Source organism: Paramisgurnus dabryanus, chromosome 21 (assembly GCF_030506205.2).
Source record: "Paramisgurnus dabryanus chromosome 21, PD_genome_1.1, whole genome shotgun sequence".
In the NCBI taxonomy this organism is placed as follows: domain Eukaryota; kingdom Metazoa; phylum Chordata; class Actinopteri; order Cypriniformes; family Cobitidae; genus Paramisgurnus; species Paramisgurnus dabryanus.
Window position 1 is genome coordinate 9,141,838 of NC_133357.1, and position 22,680 is coordinate 9,164,517.

The 22,680-nt window shown below is 40.3% G+C and overlaps 3 protein-coding genes across 4 annotated transcripts; 1 reads left to right on the forward strand and 2 right to left on the reverse strand.

Annotated features, from left to right (window-relative positions):
• Window positions 1-7,870: 7,870 nt before the first annotated feature.
• On the reverse strand, window positions 7,871-16,631 carry LOC135765033 (uncharacterized). Its single transcript, XM_065275720.2, has 3 exons — window positions 15,346-16,631; window positions 15,197-15,274; window positions 7,871-15,116 (listed from the first exon to the last, which is right to left on the reverse strand). Exons 1-3 carry the CDS (start codon window positions 15,389-15,391, stop codon window positions 7,957-7,959), a joined length of 7,284 nt encoding a protein of 2,427 aa, XP_065131792.1. The 5' UTR covers window positions 15,392-16,631; the 3' UTR covers window positions 7,871-7,956.
• A 376-nt stretch (window positions 16,632-17,007) lies between these two features.
• trappc1 (trafficking protein particle complex subunit 1) lies at window positions 17,008-19,103 on the reverse strand. Of its 2 annotated transcripts, none has more exons than XM_065275711.1 (5): window positions 18,970-19,103; window positions 18,515-18,613; window positions 17,766-17,836; window positions 17,507-17,645; window positions 17,008-17,419 (listed from the first exon to the last, which is right to left on the reverse strand). In XM_065275711.1, the coding sequence occupies exons 2-5, from the start codon at window positions 18,611-18,613 to the stop codon at window positions 17,291-17,293; spliced, it is 438 nt and encodes a 145-aa protein (XP_065131783.1). In that variant the 5' UTR covers window positions 18,970-19,103; the 3' UTR covers window positions 17,008-17,290. The 2 variants fall into 2 exon arrangements, with proteins under 2 accessions (XP_065131783.1, XP_065131784.1); XM_065275712.2 differs by lacking the exon at window positions 18,970-19,103 and adding an exon at window positions 18,847-18,951.
• A 70-nt stretch (window positions 19,104-19,173) lies between these two features.
• psmb6 (proteasome 20S subunit beta 6) lies at window positions 19,174-22,501 on the forward strand. The gene is made up of 6 exons (XM_065275710.2): window positions 19,174-19,332; window positions 19,669-19,736; window positions 19,831-19,962; window positions 20,043-20,172; window positions 21,983-22,127; window positions 22,289-22,501. Exons 1-6 carry the CDS (start codon window positions 19,231-19,233, stop codon window positions 22,414-22,416), a joined length of 705 nt encoding a protein of 234 aa, XP_065131782.1. The 5' UTR covers window positions 19,174-19,230; the 3' UTR covers window positions 22,417-22,501.
• The last annotated feature ends 179 nt before the right edge of the window (window positions 22,502-22,680 follow it).

Consider the following 22,680-nt stretch of genomic DNA (forward strand, 5'->3'; position numbering starts at 1 on the left):
CAAAACTTACTTCTAGGATACTACTTTAGCTCATTTCATAACATTTTAAACTTGAAGAACAGAAGGAATAATGCAAAATGTAAACATATTTAGTCTACACAAAACAAACGCTCCGTACTATGCTGTGTTCAGTTCACTTCATTGGTATATTACTTTAATTTAACATTTTTGAAAACCCCTGCCAGGGTGAAGTTTTTCAGAAACGCCAGCTGCAGTGTTGTCGTGTAGACAGTACAACCCTACAACCGGGGTTTTTGCTTTTGATTGGCCAACGTGGCTTTACAATTAGGGTTGTAATACCGCCTGCTGGTGTGGCATGCTCTTGACAGCGCGTGATCACGTGTTTTTGCGCGTTCATGTAGGCGCCGATTTCTTTTAAACCAAGTAGTACTTATTTGAACAAACTTAAGTGTGGTGTTCTTTTTCTCTTATAAATATGGTTTCACCAAAGTCATATTCCACACTCCAGACCAGTAGTTGGTGAAAATGCACATTTAAGTAAGTTTGCCAACTGCCATTAAACAGAAAAGAAGAAGAAGAGACCTCTGTGAACAGAGTTTGATTGATGGCAGCGTCCGAATGATCTAAAATCTGGCCTTTAGAGGCAGCATTCCGAGTCATTAAAGGAATAGTCTACTCATTTTCAATATTAAAATATGTTATTATCTTAACTAAGAAGAGTTGATACATCCCTCTATCATCTGTGTGCATGCACGTAAGCGCTGGGGCGCGCTGCGACACTTCGATAGCATTTAGCTTAGCCCCATTCATTCAATGGTACCACTCAGAGATAAAGTTAGAAGTGACCAAACACATCAACGTTTTTACTATTTAAGACGAGTAGTTATACGAGCAAGTTTGGTGGTACAAAATAAAACGTAGCGCTTTTCTAAGCGGATTTAATAGAGGAACTATATTGTATGGCGGAACAGCACTTTTGGGAGTACTTCGACTCGGCGCAGTAACACCCTCCCTCTCCCATTATGAGAGGGAGAAGGGGAGCGGATTTTTCAGGCGAGTTGAAGTACTCCCAAAAGTGCTGTTACGCCATACAATATAGTTCCTCTATTAAATCCGCTTAGAAAAGCGCTACGTTTTATTTTGTACCACCAAACTTGCTCGTATAACTACTCGTCTTAAATAGTAAAAACGTTGATGTGTTTGGTCACTTCTAACTTTATCTCTGAGTGATACCATTGAATGAATGGGGCTAAGCTAAATGCTATCGAAGTGTCGCAGCGCGCTCCAGCGCTTACGTGCACGCACACAGATGATAGAGGGATGTATCAACTCTTCTTAGTTAAGGTAATAACATATTTTAATATTGAAAATGAGTAGACTATTCCTTTAAGGCATCAAGGCACATCCGAATCCAATGTTTGGTTTACTTCTTGTCTCTTGAGATAGCTCCACTGTCCTGTCGCACAAATCCATGCATGGGTGTGCAGGTGTGATTGGTCGAGTTTGACAAAATAAAATGGTGCCCAAGGAAGCGGCTGGAGCACAGATTTAGTGTAATTAAATGCATTTCTAGTGAGAAACTTTCGGACGCAGCCGATGTTTCAAGTAAAAATGATGATGTACAGTAAGGACCTAATCAAATACCACCTCCAGTATCTTATTTTTATCTTAAACATATTTTGCTAAAAAATAATTGTGAAGATGTACAAAAAAAAGTGCTGTACAGGTTAAAAATATACAATAAGTAAACATAAAATAACACAATATAGTGAAACATACATCAGTTCAGTTAAAAGCCCAGCGTCCCAGGTTCACTTCCTAGGTGCCATCAACTCACTTGAAGATCCAGGCCGAGTCTTTTCTCTTCACCCATATCCACTGGTTTTCCTTTTCCGCAGCCGTGCTGAGGTCTTTGACTGCCCTCAGCAGCCGTGCTGAGGGCCTTTCCTCGCACTCCCATTTCTCTGAGTAACCTGGATGTTAAGGTGGCTACAAACCCTCTGCAACCTACTTCCACCGGGCGTACTTTCACATTCCAGCCTTGTTGTTGCGCATCGATTCCAAGTTCAGAGTACCTCAGCCTTTTCTGTTCACAGCCCTCCTCCACGGCACCCTCCCAGGGCACGGTGAGCTCGATGATGTAGACGAGCTTGAGCGAGGCTCACCACAGAACAAGGTCTGGTCGCAGGTTGGTGGCTGAATGAAAGGAAACAACATATTTCCTAAAAATACAACCCAAAGGAAGTAGGTATAGAGAGAAAAGCATTGGAGCATCGATCCCTGGGGAACTCCACAGGTTAAATGTCCCCGGGAGGACGTGAAATTCAAAACCTGTGAAAGTTTCACAGAGAGACTACGGTTTGTAAAAAAGGATTTAAAGGAGACATCTCAGAAGACTTTTTAAGATGTCAAAGAAATCTTTGGTGTCCCCCGATTAGGTAGGCAAGGCAAGTTTATTTATATAGCACATTTCATACACAGAAGTCATTCAAAGTGCTTTACATAAAAATGAGAAAACAATCTAAGAGAAAGAAATATGTGAAAATAAGAGACACACAATAAAAACAAAGATACATGAGAATTTAAAATAACAATTAAAAGAAAATAAGAATGGTTTAACATGTGTTCAAAAGAACATAAAAAGAGTAAAAGTGACTTGAGTTAAAAGTGCAGTCATTGTGAAGCAGTACAGTGCTCATTTACTAAACGCAGATATGTGTTTTTAATCTAGATTTAAAAGTGTTTACTGTTGAAGCACATCGGATCTCTTCTGGAAGCTGATTCCAGCTACAGGTGACATCATAACTAAATGCCGATTCCTATTCTAAAAAAAAACAACCTTGACCCTTCTGTTTTATCAAATTTCCAACCTATTTCTGTGTTGTCTTTCCTATCTAAGTTACTGGAGAAGAATGTACTTATTCAGCTCCAGTCAACCAGATCTATGAAATCTTCAAAGAAATACATAGTACTGAGACAACACTGGTAAAAGTTTACAATCATATTTGATGGTTAAGACTTGGTTAACTCTATGATTATGTTGAATTTATCTTCAGCTTTTGATACTGTTGATCATGAAATTCTCATCTCTCGGCAAGAACATTATATGGGTTTAGGAGGTGAAGTCCTACACTGGTTTAAATCTTTATTTTACAAATCGCAGTTTCTCTGTCAAAATAGGAAATTTCACCTCTTCTCCGGGGCATTGAACCTGTGGAGTTCCTCAGGGCTCGGTTTGATCTCCTATGCTTTTCTCTCTATACCTACTTCCTTTGGGTTGTATTTTTGGGAAGTATGATGTATCTTTTCATTGTTATGCAGATGATTTGCAAATCTACCTGCCTGTGACCAAGAAAGTCCCATGTGCATTAAATACACTGCACACTTGTCTAAATGAGATAAAATCGTGGCTCTCCACTAACTTCCTCTTTTAAAATTCAGATCAAACAGAATTTTGGGAGCCCCATCATTGAAGTAAGCAAAAACAGAGAGAAAGAAAAAAGATAGAAATGAGCAGCGATGCGCAATGTACGAGTGTTATGAGCTGTTCAGAAAAAAATAGTATGAGATTCATCGGCCCAAAAGTACGTCTGCCCACCGGGAAATTGCCCCTCCTCCAGGACCAGAAATGCCCACCCCTGACTTAGCTTATTCGAAACAAATAACACATAAAACTAACACCGTTCGTTTGCATGGAGAAGGGGGGGGTTTATGACTTGTACTGCATCCAGCCACCAGGGGCCGATCAAAGAGCCAGCGGCTTCACTTTTCAAAATCCATGAGGATTTCATATCCTTACTACATTAAAATAAAGACATTCTTTAAAGTGCTGTAAAATTAATATGTGTGTCTATACAGCTGATCATTTATATGGATCGGTGGTCTATACATAAATATTGAATATACTGTCTGAAACGAGTCTACATTTACAGTAATTGAATGATTAATAGCCAGATTTATGTGTGTTTAATGACATGACAAATTGAAAAGGGGGAGGAGATTTATACGTGCATCAGGTTTAGTTGATAAAACACTTCCACATATATACACTTGTGTATCCTCGCTCATAAATCCTCGTTCCACGCGATACAATTAAAGAATTGAGATCTCATTGAGAAGCTCATTCCAGCGCAAGAGGCTTCATTTTAATATTAACCATACTAGAATAAATAAATAAACGCAAAATTAATGAAACAATAAACGGCTTTGCATATAGGGAATGTGAAGGTACGTCACGCAGTGTTGCGTTATAGAGGCATCACTGACCGCCATGCCATTTAATTGTGGGCGTGTTAAGCTGAAACGAGGTAAAATTGAAGAAGAACGGAAGAAATGGAGATGTTGAAAGAAAAAGAGAAGGGACCCTATTGGGAGACACTAAATGCCACTGCCAAAAAATGTTATTTGGACAAACTGTCCGAGATAAACAACATAGATCCATATGATTTAGCAGCCCAAGAAGACTGGATTACGGATTCAGACGCACTACCTCCGCTCACATATCTGGTTAATAATTACCTTGTTTTTGGATTGGTTTCAATTAATATGATCTTGATGTTGTCACTTTCTGACAATCTTTTTCACATAAAAGAAATGATACTGTCAACACCATTAACAATAAAGGTGTTATTTATCAAGAGTAACTTAATAAAACAACCACAACAGATTGTAGTAAACCCACATGAATACAAAAGTCCCGCAATGAATAACCAACGAATTGAAGTATTTGTCTCAGTTGAGTTATGTTTGTATGTATGAGTGCCTACTACAGAGTTCGCTGTTGATGAAGTAAATCATTCCTCTGATGATGCAGTAATGTTATGAGTTTAAATCCCACGCAGCTCATTCTCCAACAGAACATCACACATCCATATGGACCATCTAATGGAACTAAACTAAACAGCACAGTACAGTTACATGCATGTATTTAAAAGATAAAAACACGCAGATGAACACGTTTATGCGACAGCCACATGTGCCTCGCGTCTCTCTCTGATTCGAGCCGGAAGCGCAATGACGTCACACACCATCGACGCGCTTCTCTCTCTAATGGTAACGTTAATATACATTTCACCACTGGATAATGTTGTTTAAACATAACTTCAGTCCTCATAATGTTTCTTTATGAAATAATCGTTGTATTTTATTTCCAAGGAAATCTTTATTTTCGGAGCACAGAGAGGTATTTGGTCAGTGTTGCACATTATGGATAAAAATGGTTGCTTCTTTAGTTTTTAGGATTTCTGCACTAAATTGAATTTCAAGTGTGAGGAAAAAGTTTATTTAAAAGTTATTCAAATTATTCCTTTACCATTCCTTAAAATGCTAAAGGGGATTTTAACATATCATTCCCGAAATTTTGGATCTTAAATTAGGCAAAGTAAATTTTGCAGATGAGTAGTGTATTAATAAGTTTTATTAAAAAAAAGTATTCTGCAGGAAAGCTATCCTGGTCCAATAAGAAGAATAAGAACTATATTTTTCAACATCTGAATAGGAAATCAGTTAATGAATTTAGATGCAAATATTTGTTATTTCCTCTTCTCCCAAAATATAAAGAAGTGCCCTTTAAAACTTTACACAATATTTATCATGCTAAGGATTTTCAGAAATGAAGATTTAATTTGGATTGTAATATATGTCAATTTTGGATGTAGAAACTGTTGAACACTTATTTCTCCATTGGTTAATTCATTTTGGACTGAACTATGTCATTGGATTAAACAAAGAATATCTATTTTTCCATTGAATACCTGGGACACGTTGAAATTTGGAGTTTATTTGTAAGATAAAAGTGTAGACTTTGTTGTAAATCGTTTAGTTCTCATATTAAAATACTTTATTCACAAATGTAAAGTTCTGAAAAAAGCACCCCAGTTTAATGTTTAAATTTTTTTTACATGCATTAGGCCAATAAATGTATAAGGTATTAATACAGCCAAGATAAAGCCCTAAGAAATCTTTCTGAGAATGGGCTAAAGTGTATTAGACTGAGAGCAATACCAATACGTGAAGTATGCTGATACCCTGGAAAGAATTTAGGAGTTTCTGGACACAGAAACTGAAAAGATAAAATGCCATAAAACATGCTATGCAGCTTTTACAAATGTGATTTTTATTTTCCCGTATTCGTTCAGTCATTAAAACCAACTGATTCCATCATGATATTTCCTGAAATGACAGCTGAAACAGCTCTGCTTAACATGAAGAAATGAATGGATGACAAACAAGATGATGCTAAAGAAAGGGATGACAATGGCTAGCTGTGGAACAGAGAAGGACACTGAGATACTGAGTTGGTTGTATCAGGTGTCGGTAAAGGTCAAGGCAGACATCAGGGAGTCCCCAAGACACAATGTTATTGGAGGGATAGATCAGCATCATGCAGAAAAAACTGTGCCTGACTGTCTATACATCCTCTTACGACTCATTTGTGTTGATGATGATGACTCAGAAAATGAGAGTGAGCAATCCTGTCACACAAAGCTACTCAGCATTGTTCAAGACATTGTTTTCCTGGCATCTGGTGGAAGAAGACCAACACCAAAACACATTGGAATTGGAGTTGCTTTACACCAAGCTACACACTCAAAGGACTTAGTGCAGTTACTTCATGCTGCTGGGCACAGCATTTATAGATTGGATCAAAACCTTTCATTACATTTTTCTAAAAAATTTGACCAAAACCCAAACTTTTTTGATCCACTTTAAATGTTGACTAGTGTATTTATATTTCACCACCATTAATTACAACAAACAAATACATATATGAAAATACCTGTTTGTAATATGAATTAAGCAAAAAACAACCTTAATAAAATAATTTACATACTTTAATTGTTTGGGGACTACCATTCTTCTCCTCTAGATGTCACTCTGCTTTTTACAAAAACATGTTGGGGTATTTCAGTACTTACAGAGGAAAGTGCAGGTGTAAGCCACTCAAATTATTGATCAAATATTCTTATATTTCCGGTGCAGAGTATAATCTTTTCTTTATTTGACTTTAAGTCAATCTAGATCAAATCCTTAGCCAAATGAATTCTTTTAAAGAGAAACTAAACTAAACTGATCAGATTAACAATGATCAATAACCCTGCCACACATACCCTCTTACTCACACTGTTTTTATTAAGTGAGTTTTAATATTCAATCCACACAACTAGAGATTTATGAAATGATTTGAGTTTGGCAGAAGACTGTAGCAATGTTGCAAAGAAGCTTTAAATTCAAACAGTAGTGTCAAATACAACAAATGTGTCAGGTTCTTCTTCTGGATAATTAACATAACTGTGTTGCAACTAGAATAGAAGTTAACCAAGTTGTAAATTTATACAAAAAGTGATCTAATGATGCAACATACATATGACAACTCAATGTGTGCTGCTGAACCTCTGGCCTGCCTGCAGCTTATAGGACATGCCGTGGGTCACAGGTTACCATCTCTTCTGGTTAATGCAGTCTACGGCCGTGGCCATCATCTGGTCAAACAAGCCCGAATCGGTCCATCTCAGGTGTCCGTGTGCAGATCAACACCAGAGCGATTTAAGAGTAGACTGCTTCTGAATCGCTCTCGTGGCACTTTGATGTCACAAGCATGAAGTCAAACACACCCTTGTCACCATCAGACCAACATGTCGAGCTGAATGACTCCACCTTTGTGATTGATTCATTTTAGAGAAAAATCAAACAGCAGCTAAAGAAATGCATTGGGAAAGGATTACTGTACATTAAAAGCATGTACTCTTTATTCAGCAGATAAACACTAAAGCTGGTTTTCAATAGGGGACACAGATTTTCCTCAGGCCAAGTACACTGGACTTCAAAATGAACACTGGAAAAGTTATAACTTCATTCTGTTAGTTATCTTGCAATTTCCATCGAGTAGTCAGCTGAAAACGCCAAAAAGTCAAAACGTAGCACATTTTATTGGCACATATACAAAATCATTGGTCAGTGGTATAAAAATCAATGTTTTACAAGCTGAACGAGCCGTCATAAGCACTGATGAGCTGAAGGATCCTTCACTGGGGGAGCAGCAGACTTCTTAGATGTTGTAGAACTACAAGCAGAACTTTCCTTCAATGGAAGAGACCCGTCTAGTTTAGAGAGAAGAGAAGCAGATTCTTCTAATAGAAGAGAACCTTCCACCTTTGACACATGAGATCTGGATCCTTCAGACGGGTGAGAACTGGATACCTCTGATGATCTAAAAAGAGCTTTGCCAGATAGAAGAGAACTTGAGGTTTTGGAAAGTTGAGAAGACCGGTTCATGTTTTCAGTCCAGCTCTCAGAGGATTCAGAAACAGATTTTTCAGTTAGGAGAGCAATGAACTTTGACTTGGAGCTGTTGTTCACAGAGGTACAGTTAGACGGTTTCATGTCACTGGAGACGGATTTAACAGCAGGCTTAGAGACAGAAGATCGACTACTAGATTTGATAGATGATTTAAACCCAGACTTCTGTTGAAACCAGTTTACCTTTCCTTGAGAAATATCTGAACCAGATTTCAAGATAGATTTTTCAGATGATCTAAAACTTGATTTCTCATATTTAGATTTGGGTTTCCCATTGGAAAACAAGTTTACAAGCTGCAGAGAGTTACTAGAGGTTTTAGGTTTAACGCCGGTCTTAACATTCTCAGAATAAAGGGAAATAGGCTTCTTAGGTTCAGAACTGTTTTCCATAAGAGTACTGGTTTTTTCAGGTTTAGAACTGGTTCCCACTGATGCACTAGTATTCTCAGGTTTAGAACTGGTTTCTGTAGGAGCACCAGGCTTTTCAGGTTCAGAACTGGTTTCCAAAGGAGCACTAGGCTTTTCAGGTTCAGAACTGGTTTCCAAAGGAGCACTAGGCTTTTCAGGTTCAGAACTGGTTTCCAAAGGAGCACTAGGCTTTTCAGGTTCAGAACTGGTTCCCACTGATGCACTAGTATTCTCAGGTTTAGAACTGGTTTCTGTAGGAGCACCAGGCTTCTCAGGTTCAAAACTGGTTTCCACAGGAGCACCAGGCCTTTCAGGTTCAGAACTGGTTTCCAAAGGGGCACTAGGCTTTTCAGGTTTAGAACTGGTTTCCAAAGGGGCACTAGGCTTTTCAGGTTTAGAACTGGTTTCCAAAGGGGCACTAGGCTTTTCAGGTTTAGAACTGGTTTCCAAAGGGGCACCAGGCTTTTCAGGTTCAGAACTGGTTTCCAAAGGGGCACCAGGCTTTTCAGGTTCAGAACTGGTTTCCAAAGGGGCACCAGGCTTTTCAGGTTCAGAACTGGTTTCCAAAGGGGCACTAGGCTTTTCAGGTTTAGAACTGGTTTCCAAAGGGGCACCAGGCTTTTCAGGTTCAGAACTGGTTTCCAAAGGGGCACCAGGCTTTTCAGGTTCAGAACTGGTTTCCAAAGGGGCACCAGGCTTTTCAGGTTCAGAACTGGTTTCCAAAGGGGCACCAGGCTTTTCAGGTTCAGAACTGGTTCCCACTGATGCACTAGTATTCTCAGGTTTAGAACTGGTTTCTGTAGGAGCACCAGGCTTCTCAGGTTCAAAACTGGTTTCCACAGGAGCACCAGGCCTTTCAGGTTCAGAACTGGTTTCCAAAGGTGCACCAGGCTTTTCAGGTTCAGAACTGGTTTCCAAAGGGGCACTAGGCTTTTCAGGTTTAGAACTGGTTTCCAAAGGGGCACCAGGCTTTTCAGGTTCAGAACTGGTTTCCAAAGGGGCACCAGGCTTTTCAGGTTTAGAACTGGTTTCCAAAGGGGCACCAGGCTTTTCAGGTTTAGAACTGGTTTCCATTGGAGCACTAGTATTTTCAGGTTTAGAACTGGTTTCCATTGGAGCACTAGTATTTTCAGGTTTAGAACTGGTTTCCATTGGAGCACTAGTATTTTCAGGTTTAGAACTGGTTTCCATTGGAGCACTAGTATTTTCATGTTCAGGACTAGTTTCCGAAGGGGCACCAGGCTTTTCAGGTTCAGAACTGGTTTCCAAAGGTGCACCAGGCTTTTCAGGTTCAGAACTGGTTTCCAAAGGGGCACCAGGCTTTTCAGGTTTAGAACTGGTTTCCAAAGGGGCACCAGGCTTTTCAGGTTTAGAACTGGTTTCCATTGGAGCACTAGTATTTTCATGTTCAGGACTAGTTTCCAAGGGCGCACCAGGCTTTTCAGGTTCAGAACTGGTTTCCGAAGGAGCACTAGGCTTTTCAGGTTCAGAACTGGTTCCCACTGATGCACTAGTATTCTCAGGTTTAGAACTGGTTTCTGTAGGAGCACCAGGCTTCTCAGGTTCAAAACTGGTTTCCACAGGAGCACCAGGCCTTTCAGGTTCAGAACTGGTTTCCAAAGGGGCACCAGGCTTTTCAGGTTTAGAACTGGTTTCCAAAGGGGCACCAGGCTTTTCAGGTTTAGCACTGGTTCCCACTGGAACACTTGTATTTTCATGTTCAGGACTAGTTTCCAAGGGCGCACCAGGCTTTTCAGGTTCAGAACTGGTTTCCGAAGGAGCACTAGGCTTTTCAGGTTCAGAACTGGTTTCCATAAGAGCACTAGTATTTTCAGGTTTAGAACTGGTTCCCACTGGAGCTCTAGGCTTTTCAGGTTTAGAACTGGTTTCAACAGGAGCACTAGTATTTTCAGGTTTAGAACTGGTTCCCACTGGAGCTCTAGGCTTTTCAGGTTTAGAACTGGTTCCCACTGGAGCTCTAGGCTTTTCAGGTTCAGAACTGGTTCCCACTGGAGCACTAGGCTTTTCAGGTTCAGAACTGGTTCCCACTGGAGCACTAGTATTTTCAGGTTTAGAACTGGTTTCAACAGGAGCACTAGTATTTTCAGGTTTAGAACTGGTTTCAACAGGAGCACTAGTATTTTCAGGTTTAGAACTGGTTCCCACTGGAGCTCTAGGCTTTTCAGGTTTAGAACTGGTTCCCACTGGAGCTCTAGGCTTTTCAGGTTTAGAACTGGTTTCAACAGGAGCACTAGTATTTTCAGGTTTAGAACTGGTTCCCACTGGAGCACTAGTATTTTCAGGTTTTGAACGGTTTTGCAAAGGAGCACCAGGCTTTTCAGGTTCAGAGCTGGTTTCCAAAGGAGCACTAGTATTTTCCAGTTTAGAACTGGTTCCCACTGGAGCTCTAGGCTTTTCAGGTTTAGAACTGGTTTCAACAGGAGCACTAGTATTTTCAGGTTTAGAACTGGTTTTAACAGGAGCACTAGTATTTTCAGGTTTAGAACTGGTTCCCACTGGAACACTAGTATTTTCAGGTTCAGGACTAGTTTCCAAAGGCACACTGGGCTTCACAGGTTTAGAACTGGTTCCCACTGGAGCACTAGGCTTTTCAGGTTCAGAACTGGTTCCCACTGGAGCACTTGTATTTTCAGGTTTAGAACTGGTTTCAACAGGAGCACTAGTATTTTCAGGTTTAGAACTGGTTCCCACTGGAACACTAGTATTTTCAGGTTCAGGACTAGTTTCCAAACGCACACTGGGCTTCACAGGTTTAGAACTGGTTCCCACTGGAGCACTAGGCTTTTCAGGTTTAGAACTGGTTCCCACTGGAGCACTAGTATTTTCAGGTTCAGGACTAGTTTCAACAGGAGCACTAGTATTTTCAGGTTTTGAACGGTTTTCCACAGGAGCACCAGGCTTTTCAGGTTCAGAACTGGTTTCCAAAGGAGCACTAGGCTTTTCAGGTTTAGAACTTGTTCCCACTGGAACACTAGTATTTTCGGGTTCAGGACTAGTTTCCAAAGGCACACTGGGCTTCACAGGTTTAGAACTGGTTCCCACTGGAGCACTAGGCTTTTCAGGTTTAGAACTGGTTTCAACAGGAGCACTAGTATTTTCAGGTTTTGAACGGTTTTCCACAGGAGCACCAGGCTTTTCAGGTTCAGAACTGGTTTCCAAAGGAGCACTAGGCATTTCAGGTTCAGAACTAGTTTCCAAAGGCACACTGGGCTTCACAGGTTTAGAACTGGTTCCCACTGGAGCACTAGGCTTTTCAGGTTCAGAACTGGTTCCCACTGGAGCACTTGTATTTTCAGGTTTAGAACTGGTTTCAACAGGAGCACTAGTATTTTCAGGTTTAGAACTGGTTCCCACTGGAGCACTAGTATTTTCAGGTTTTGAACGGTTTTGCACAGGAGCACCAGGCTTTTCAGGTTCAGAACTGGTTTCCAAAGGAGCACTAGTATTTTCCAGTTTAGAACTGGTTCCCACTGGAACACTAGTATTTTCAGGTTTAGAACTGGTTTCAACAGGAGCACTAGTATTTTCAGGTTTTGAACGGTTTTCCACAGGAGCACCAGGCTTTTCAGGTTCAGAACTGGTTTCCAAAGGAGCACTAGGCTTTTCAGGTTTAGAACTGGTTCCCACTGGAGCACTAGGCTTTTCAGGTTTAGAACTGGTTTCAACAGGAGCACTAGTATTTTCAGGTTCAGGACTAGTTTCCAAAGGCACACTGGGCTTCACAGGTTTAGAACTGGTTCCCACTGGAGCACTAGGCTTTTCAGGTTCAGAACTGGTTCCCACTGGAGCACTTGTATTTTCAGGTTTAGAACTGGTTTCAACAGGAGCACTAGTATTTTCAGGTTTAGAACTGGTTCCCACTGGAACACTAGTATTTTCAGGTTCAGGACTAGTTTCCAAAGGCACACTGGGCTTCACAGGTTTAGAACTGGTTCCCACTGGAGCACTAGGCTTTTCAGGTTTAGAACTGGTTCCCACTGGAGCACTAGTATTTTCAGGTTCAGGACTAGTTTCCAAAGGCACACTGGGCTTCACAGGTTTAGAACTGGTTCCCACTGGAGCACTTGTATTTTCAGGTTTAGAACTGGTTTCAACAGGAGCACTAGTATTTTCAGGTTTAGAACTGGTTCCCACTGGAGCACTAGTATTTTCAGGTTCAGGACTAGTTTCCAAAGGCACACTGGGCTTCACAGGTTTAGAACTGGTTCCCACTGGAGCACTAGTATTTTCAGGTTCAGGACTAGTTTTCAAAGGCACACTGGGCTTCACAGGTTTAGAACTGGTTCCCACTGGAGCACTAGTATTTTCAGGTTCAAGACTAGTTTCCAAAGGCACACTGGGCTTCACAGGTTTAGAACTGGTTCCCACTGGAGCACTAGGCTTTTCAGGTTCAGAACTGGTTCCCACTGGAGCACTTGTATTTTCAGGTTTAGAACTGGTTTCAACAGGAGCACTACTATTTTCAGGTTTAGAACTGGTTCCCACTGGAGCTCTAGGCTTTTCAGGTTTAGAATTGGTTTCAACAGGAGCACTAGTATTTTCAGGTTTAGAACTGGTTCCCACTGGAGCTCTAGGCTTTTCAGGTTTAGAACTGGTTTCAACAGGAGCACTAGTATTTTCAGGTTTAGAACTGGTTCCCACTGGAGCACTAGTATTTTCAGGTTTTGAACGGTTTTGCACAGGAGCACCAGGCTTTTCAGGTTCAGAACTGGTTTCCAAAGGAGCACTAGTATTTTCCAGTTTAGAACTGGTTCCCACTGGAACACTAGTATTTTCAGGTTTAGAACTGGTTTCAACAGGAGCACTAGTATTTTCAGGTTTTGAACGGTTTTCCACAGGAGCACCAGGCTTTTCAGGTTCTGAACTGGTTTCCCAAGGAGCACTAGGCTTTTCAGGTTTAGAACTGGTTCCCACTGGAACACTAGTATTTTCAGGTTCAGGACTAGTTTCCAAAGGCACACTGGGCTTCACAGGTTTAGAACTGGTTCCCACTTGAGCACTAGGCTTTTCAGGTTCAGAATTGGTTCCCACTGGAGCACTTGTATTTTCAGGTTTAGAACTGGTTTCAACAGGAGCACTAGTATTTTCAGGTTTTGAACGGTTTTCCACAGGAGCACCAGGCTTTTCAGGTTCTGAACTGGTTTCCCAAGGAGCACTAGGCTTTTCAGGTTTAGAACTGGTTCCCACTGGAACACTAGTATTTTCAGGTTCAGGACTAGTTTCCAAAGGCACACTGGGCTTCACAGGTTTAGAACTGGTTCCCACTTGAGCACTAGGCTTTTCAGGTTCAGAATTGGTTCCCACTGGAGCACTTGTATTTTCAGGTTTAGAACTGGTTTCAACAGGAGCACTAGTATTTTCAGGTTTAGAACTGGTTCCCACTGGAACACTAGTATTTTCAGGTTCAGGACTAGTTTCCAAAGGCACACTGGGCTTCACAGGTTTAGAACTGGTTCCCACTGGAGCACTAGTATTTTCAGGTTTAGAACTGGTTTCAACAGGAGCACTAGGCTTTTCAGGTTCAGAACTGGTTCCCACTGGAGCTCTAGGCTTTTCAGGTTTAGAACTGGTTTCAACAGGAGCACTAGTATTTTCAGGTTCAGGACTAGTTTCCAAAGGCACACTGGGCTTCACACGTTTAGAACTGGTTCCCACTGGAGCACTTGCATTTTCCAGTTTAGAACTGGTTTCCAAAGGGGCACCATTCACCATTCCAGGTTCAGAACTGGTTTCCATAGGAGCACTAGTATTTTCAGGTTTAGAGCTGGTTTCCATAGGGGCACTAGGCTTTTCAGGTTTAGAACTGGTTTCCAAAGGGGCACCAGGCTTTTCAGGTTCAGAACTGGTTCCCACTGGAGCACTTGTATTTTCCAGTTTAGAACTTGTTTTCAAAGGGGCATTGGGCTTCTCAGGTTTTGAACCGGTTTCTACAGGAGCACCAGGCTTTTCAGCTTCAGAACTGGTTTCCATAGGAGCACTGGTCTTTCCAGGTTTTAAAATGGTTTTCATAGAAGGACTAGGCTTCTCAGCTTTTTTATTTGGTTTCTCAGAGGGGAGGGAAGAGGTGGTTTTTACAGAAGTATTTTCAGGTTTAGAACTGGTTTTCTTAGGAGAACTCAGTTTCTCAGGCTTAGAGCTGGATATTTTAGAGGGGAGAGAAAAACTTTGTTTCATATATCTACCAAAACCAGTTTTAGAACTTGTTTTTGAGAAAAGAATGCTTGATTTGACCGGGAAAGAGGAACTGTGGTGAAGTGATGGATTATAATGAGGTTTCTCAAGATTGGAATTTGCACTCATAGATGAAACAGAAGTAGATCTGAGATCAGAAGGATTAAGGTTGGATTTTTCAGCACCATTGTGGATATTCTGATGTATATTGTTAGATTCCAAAAAGAGGTGAGATCCAGCATCTTGTCCAAGTAAGCCTAAAACAGCAACAACAGATCTTTCAATAATGTTACTGCAAGTGAAATTCTCTCAATGAAATCAAAATTTGTAAAGATACCTTTAGTTTCTTGTAGTCCTATGCCAACATCACTCTGGTCAGATACATGTAAAGCACGTTTAACTGGGGAACAGTATACTGAAAAAAAAAATAGTTAAAGAGTTAAATATAGTTTAAAGTTCAGAAATAAGACACAAAAGTGAACTTACCATCACATAGTTGATAAACTAAAACAATGCATCTAAAAGACCACATATTGACTACAAGTTCAATAGTTTAGGTTCACATCGTCACATGGCCTTTTTAAAAGTTAGCATTGATTCGCATCACCAGATCCAATTATGATCCATTGGCAGCAGGTGTATTAGATCATTAACATCCGGTTAAAACTAGCCAAATAAACTGTGTCCGCTAACTGGTTAGACATTTTATATAAATACCTATCCTGGCTCCATGTGTTAAGATGATCTAGTTTTGGGGTATTAGTCTTTTGTTGTATAGATACTTTGCAGCGCTACTAAACATTAACAAACTTCTCTCAACCCAGAAGTTATTTAAAGCATGATCATAGTTAAACTACATTGACTGACACATGTTAGGTTAACTTTGGTCTTGAAATAAAATGTTTCGACTGCCAAATGCTTTCAGAAGTGTATTTTATGTTACTGCATTTTACATGGACATGCACTCAGTCGTGAACCATGGTTGACATGTTGAGAAATGCAACAATTTTGTTGTCTTATGGATTTATGAAACTATTGGATTTTCTTAAATTATATAATGTTTGTTGCTGCAGTTGTAATGTTGATTTAGTATTAAACTACTTAGACTCTTTAAACTGTTTTTAACTTTTCAAACATTTGATAAGCAAAGGTTCCTAAAGTTCAATGACACAAATAAACCCATATAATGAACACACATGTAACTTTGATATGAAAAAAAAAAAACTTAAGGCATATACAATAATCACACACGTATCTCAGATTAGTGTAAACATCAAGCCAAAACACTACAAAACTGTAGCATGCTATTTAAAACATAATGGGGTGGTTTTCTGGAAAGGGGTGGGCATTTCTGAAGTTTGAAAAATCTCATCAAAGGCCTCCAGGACCACGAATGCCCACCCCTGGTTTAAGGGGTGGGGCGGCAGTGGCTCAGTGGTTCATGTAGGTTGTCTACAAATCGGAAGGTTGGTGGTTCAATCCCCGGCTCCACCTGACCAAGTGTCGAGGTGTCCTTGAGCAAGGCACCTAACCCCAGCTGCTCCCGACGAGCTGGATGGCGCCTTGCATGGCTGACACCGCCGTCGGTGTATGAATGTGTAAGTGATTGGGTGAATGTGAGGCAAAATTGTAAAGCGCTTTGGATGGCCATTGGTCTATGAAAGCGCTATATAAATGCAGTCCATTTACCATTTACCACCCCTGGTTTAAGACTAGTCTAAGACTTACATATGCACAATTTAATCTGGAATGGTGTCTCCCAAAAAACATATAGGGGCGGTTTCCCGGACAGGGATTAGCTTAATCCAGGACTAGGCCTTAGTTTAATTAGGAAATATAACTAGTTTTAGCAAACATGCCTTACTAAAAACATTACCTGTGTGCATTTGAGGCAAAACAAAGGGCACTGATGTATTTTAAGTAATGTCAGTGCAAGTTGTTTTCAGTTTGGACAGCTTTTAAAAATGTTTTAGTCTAGGACTATTCTAATCCCTGTCCGGGAAACCGCCCCACAACGTATATTAAAGTTCACTTAACTTGGTCTTCATACGGTGTACTGAAGGATATTAAAACACAAAGTATTAAACTTATGACCGACTTCATGTGAGACATTGAATAAACTTCACAATTCTGCAAACAAAACCGACATCTTTTTTGACATCTTCATCATTGTGAACATGCTATTTTATCTAAAAACAACATTTGGATTAAAGTGTACACAAATACAAAGCATCCATAATCTCTATGTTGTTGTTGTTGTTATGTAAATAATGCATCAAGTTCTTTCTCCAGTCAGTTTTCAGGTATGAAATGGATTCTCATAATGTTACCACCAAACAAAAGGTCAGACTGAATAAAACATCCCACTGGTGTTCAATATAAGGTGGTCATATTTTATTTTCATAATAGAGCTGATGCAGACGTGCAGGCGTCAAGCCGCCCGGACACTGAAGAAAGGTAAAGCTCGGATGTAAGAATCCAGTTTAGTGTTGAACAGATCGCTCTGAAGAGACTCGCCCAACACACACAAGGGGTTTTTGACAATGTACTCCACATACAACTACAGACAAAGAGAGAAAGAGAGAATTACTATAGTATACAGTAAAAACATTACAGTACTGTGTATCTGCTGCAGTGTAGCTCTTACTGTACTGTATATCTGCTGTAATGTATCTCTACAGTTCGGCACACCGAGGTCTGTATTCATCACCAGTTTAATGCCTGTGGGAGTTTCGTAATAATGCAGCTTATAACGGCTGGTCTGAAATGCCACAAATCCGTCTTTCCTGAAGTCTGAAGTCAAGGAAGCACGCACACATACACAAAAACACATTTATAAGCGTCTTTCTTCTCATACACACACGCACGCACGCACGCACACACACACAGAGTCAGTTTTAGGATACATATCCAGAGGAGTCATCTTACTAACAAATGATCGAATAGAGAAGAGCATTCCATACATCAGCTTACATTCCTGAAAAAGAAATAAAATGAAGAAAAAAATCAATAACTCTCAATCAATTCATCTGTACTGTACATGATTGAAGAGGGTGAAGTTCATCTGTGTTTTGTGTTTGGGGAAGGCATCCGTCTGTGTGCCCAGTTAAAAAGTAGTACACTTTCATAATGTACTTAAAGGTGGGGTGCATGATCTCTGAAAGCCAATCTTGACATTTAAAATCACCTAAACAAACACGCACCTACCCCAATAGAATCTGGACCTTCTTTTGATAGACCCGCCCCACACATACGCAGCCCAGGCTACGATGTTGGTTAGTAGACACGCCCCTTACTGCTGATTGGCTACGAGTGTGTTTTGGTAAACTCCCTTCAACAAAATGTTTTTCAAAAATCATGCACCCCACCTTTAAAGTGTTAAATTTTTACGCACTAATTTTGTACTTAATATCCTAAAAATTCTTTTTTAGTACATCTTAATATAATCTTAAGAATATCTAAGTGTACATCTCTGTGCTATTTTGAGACACATAATAAATATGAACAAAAATGTGCTTTATAAAAAACAGAAAGTTTTCTTTGATGGTTAGATTTAGGGGAAGGGTTAGATAATGGGGATAGAATATACAGCAAACACTTATTACATCTATGGGGAATAGACCACATTTACTGTGTTTGTGTGTGTTTGTTTTACCTCCTCTTTGGATATTCCGGCCTGTTTCTTGCGGTTCCATTCACTGTAGTAAAGGCAGGTGCCATTGCGGTCAAATATGTATAAGTTATGAACAGTCATCTGAGACAAAAAGTCAAAACCTTTGTAGATCAGTCACCAAAAGTGTGAACATCAAACTTCAGGTTTAGATTGTGTCAAAATGACCACAAATGAAGTGTTTAAAGCAAACAATATAACACCAAATACTAGAACATTCTCAAACACACCTACATTTTACACTAAGGTCTAAGCTGTCTTAAGCTCTGTTATAAACAAAAGTCATTCATTTAAATAAACAAAGATCAATAACGCACTATAGCATTGCTAAACCACAAACACGCAAACGATCATGGCAACAGCAAACTTCACGAATATCCATTTGTATTTTCAAATTCATTTTTGTTTTATAGTAAATGTTGCTGCATTTCATTATTTACCTTCCGTACAGCTTCCGCCACGACACCGACTGACTTGCCTGAACAAATATCACGAAGTTAAAACAGAAATATTATATATATATATTATACCTCTATAATATGCCTCACACGAGCAGTAATTAATGAAAACACCGAGTCATATTGCTAAAAAGAAATGATTACATTTATTTATTTATTTTGTCGTGCAGGCAGACATAATAATTAAGACAGGCATATGTGTGGCTCCTCCCTCGGGGTCCTTCAGCAACAGCGCAAACTAAGATGGCGGCGGCCGCAGCTTTACAGTTTTCTTCCCAAGTTTCAACTTTAAATAATTACAATGATTTATTTCCAGATTGGACAAACAAAGAAGTCAGCACAGGGGTGAGAGACATTCACACTTAGGCTTAAAATCTCACTTAAGGGTAAGAAGCGCGCGTCTGGCGCGTGAACTCCGGTGAATGATGCAGCATATCGTCAAACAGCCGAACGAACAATAAACGAATTCATAGTAGATATCGACATTTAAACAATAGAAATGTGACATGTAACTATAAGAGGTTTTCGAAGTCAAGTTGAAAATTACTGACAGTGTTGTTTATCATTAGTGTTTCAGTGTTGTGATTGTTTTATAACAGTCTAAGCAGGACAGAGAATGATGATGACGTGTATCAATAGACTCATTATTGATGTAAATGTGATATTATTGTGATCTTGTAGACAACCATCATGGCTGTGGAGTTTAATGGTGGAGTCGTGATGGGCGCAGACTCCCGCACCACCACAGGGTGAGAATCTTCATTTAAACCCATTCAAGTGATGATGATGATGATGTATCTGCTGTATATTAACCAATGATAACGATGGACGTCATTTGTGCAGTGCTTACATCGCCAACCGTGTGACGGATAAACTGACTCCCATCCACGACCGAATCTTCTGTTGTCGCTCAGGGTCGGCGGCCGATACTCAGGCCATCGCAGATGCCGTCACCTACCAGCTGGGTTTTCACAGGTACCTCATATACCATATATCTCAAGCGGTGATGTGTCTCACAAGAGCGCCTTGACTTCTTATCTCATATCTGTGTTCAGTATCGAGCTGGATGAAGCTCCTCTGGTCCAGACGGCAGCCAGTTTGTTTCGGGACATGTGCTACAGGTACAGAGAAGAGCTGATGGCCGGAATCATCGTGGCCGGGTGGGACCAGCGTAGAGGGGGTCAGGTACAGCCCACTGTTATATTATCTCAGTTTAGATTTAAAGTGCCCATCTTATGACTGCTTTTCCACAAGTTATATAGGTGTATGAGTTCCATAAAGCATGTTTCAAAAGTTGTTTGCTCGAAATAGCTTGTAGGAAAAGATTGTTACCCATCTCTAGGAGCCTCTGTTTCAGGGCAGTTCAGATTGTGCCGTTTTGAGCTAGTCTTACATATTTATGAGCTACTGCTCCTTTGATCACGCCCCACTACTAACGTCATGTAATCGTGCGCATGCTCAGTGGTATCGTGAGCAGTACAGACCATACAGTGTTATTATTTTATATATTATTATTATTATTATTAACGGTTTATGTTGCCAACAGACAAATCATGCAGAAAAGTATCACTAATAAGTACACTACAGGAGAAGAAACTCATGACACACAATGATTCCTGAGTAAATTGTGATGTTACGTTAGCAGTCACAACAACAAACTCGTTTTCCCTGAACAATGCCAAAAATAAAACATTTTCAAACACATTATTTTCGCAAATTACATAAATTAAGACCCGGCAGGGGATGTATAATGCTTGTGGGCCACGTGCTAATTGCTAGAAGCTAGCGGGAGGTCCGGACCGTAAAGTTATAAGAGGCTCTGGGGTTGGCATCGTCCCCGGTCTCGGTGTGTCAAACTCATCATGACACAAAGATTCCAGCGTAAATTGTGATGTAGCAGTCTGAACAATACACTCGTTTTCCCTGGACAATACTAACATATTCCCGTTATAAACATTTTCAAACGCATTATTTTCGCAAATTACAGAAATTAAGACCCGGCGGGGGATGTATACTGCTTGTGGACCGCGTGCTAATTGCTAGAAGCTAGCGGGAGGTCCGGACCGTGTATATATCTATGCGGACCGTAAAAATATTAGAGGCTCGCCTCGTCAGAAAAGCCGGGGCGTACGGTCTCGGTTAGTTTGGCAAAAAGTTTTTAGCTCTAGCATCATAAATGTAGTATTTTGTGACAGAAGATGACAACATACAAAATATAACGTGACTTCTTACCTTTGTGATGAAACAACGCGATCGCGAATCGAATCCAGTCTGTTTCAGATGTGTGAATGATCCATGAAAGTCCAATAAAATACATCCAATTACCATTTTTGTCCACAAATGCGTATAATCCATGAAATATAGATACATAGTCTGTTGTTTACATCAGATTTCGCATGAAGGTCTTGTCGCCTACAATCTGAGGACTGTTTGCGTCGTAACACACTGTATATAAGATTACTCCGGGTTCCAATAACCACGCGTTAAAACTTTGTTTTTAAAAGTAGGTGGGAGTATAATCCATAATATCCAAATAGCGCTGTTATTTCCGTGAGACATGATAACAGCACAGAGGGTCTCATTCAAGTGACTGGTCTATGCTCTCTAGCTACCTGGTGGGTGGAGACCTGCGAGTGGGGTGGTGGGCGGGTTAAATTAAAACTGAATGTGACGAAACTTTTTGTTACGTCACAACGGAGCTGAGTTTTAACTCGCGCAATCTGAGACTCAAGGCAGAGGACATTCAGAAACCTGTATCTCACTCAAAACAGCATGGATGGATTTTTTTTCAAGTTTGTATGCGTGTGGGAGCATCAGAGACACAAAATAACACCCCAAAACCCAGAAAAAGTGAGTTTTTCATAATACGGGCACTTTAAGCTTTTACCATAAATTTGAGCCATACAGTGAGCTTCAGGTTAAGAGCCACCATGATCCTATTTAGTGGCAATATACTACATTTCACCCTTGCTAAGAAAGACAAATGTGTGCGCAGGTGTACACCGTACCTGTTGGAGGGATGTTGACCAGACAGCCGGTGTCAGTGGGTGGATCGGGTAGCAGCTACATCTATGGATATGTGGATTCAAACTACAGACCTGAAATGAGCAAAGAGGAGTGTCTCAAGTTCACTGCTGGAGGTCAGAGATGACTTTTCTTTTAATACTTTTATATTTCAAGTCCACAATGCTGCTCGTGGCACTACTAAACTAGAAACACTTTTGTGTATTATGTATGAAACACAGTTATTGATCCTCCTCTGTCTGTCTGTCTGTCTGTCTGTCTGTCTGTCTGTCTGTAGCATTGACACTAGCCATGGAGAGAGACGGCTCTAGTGGAGGAGTGGTGAGACTGGCTGTCATCACAGAACAGGGTGTGGAGAGACAGGTCATACTGGGAAACCAGCTACCACAGTTCTCAACCGTCTGAAGCTCAGACTCTCCTGATGATTAAACGCGTTTCTTCAGATGTCTGTCATACAAAGTTCAAATAAACTTGTCTTTAGTTTACCTTTTACAGTGTGTAGTTTTTTTCAACTTCAATGTGTTTTGAATCAAATAAATGCTTTTGGACACACAGAGTTTTTAAACCTGTATTCATATAGTAAGAACTGTAAAATGGACTTGAATGACTTATGGAGTCCTAGATGAATTTAAGCAAAGCTTTAGATAGCAGAGGACCTCTGAAGAATGG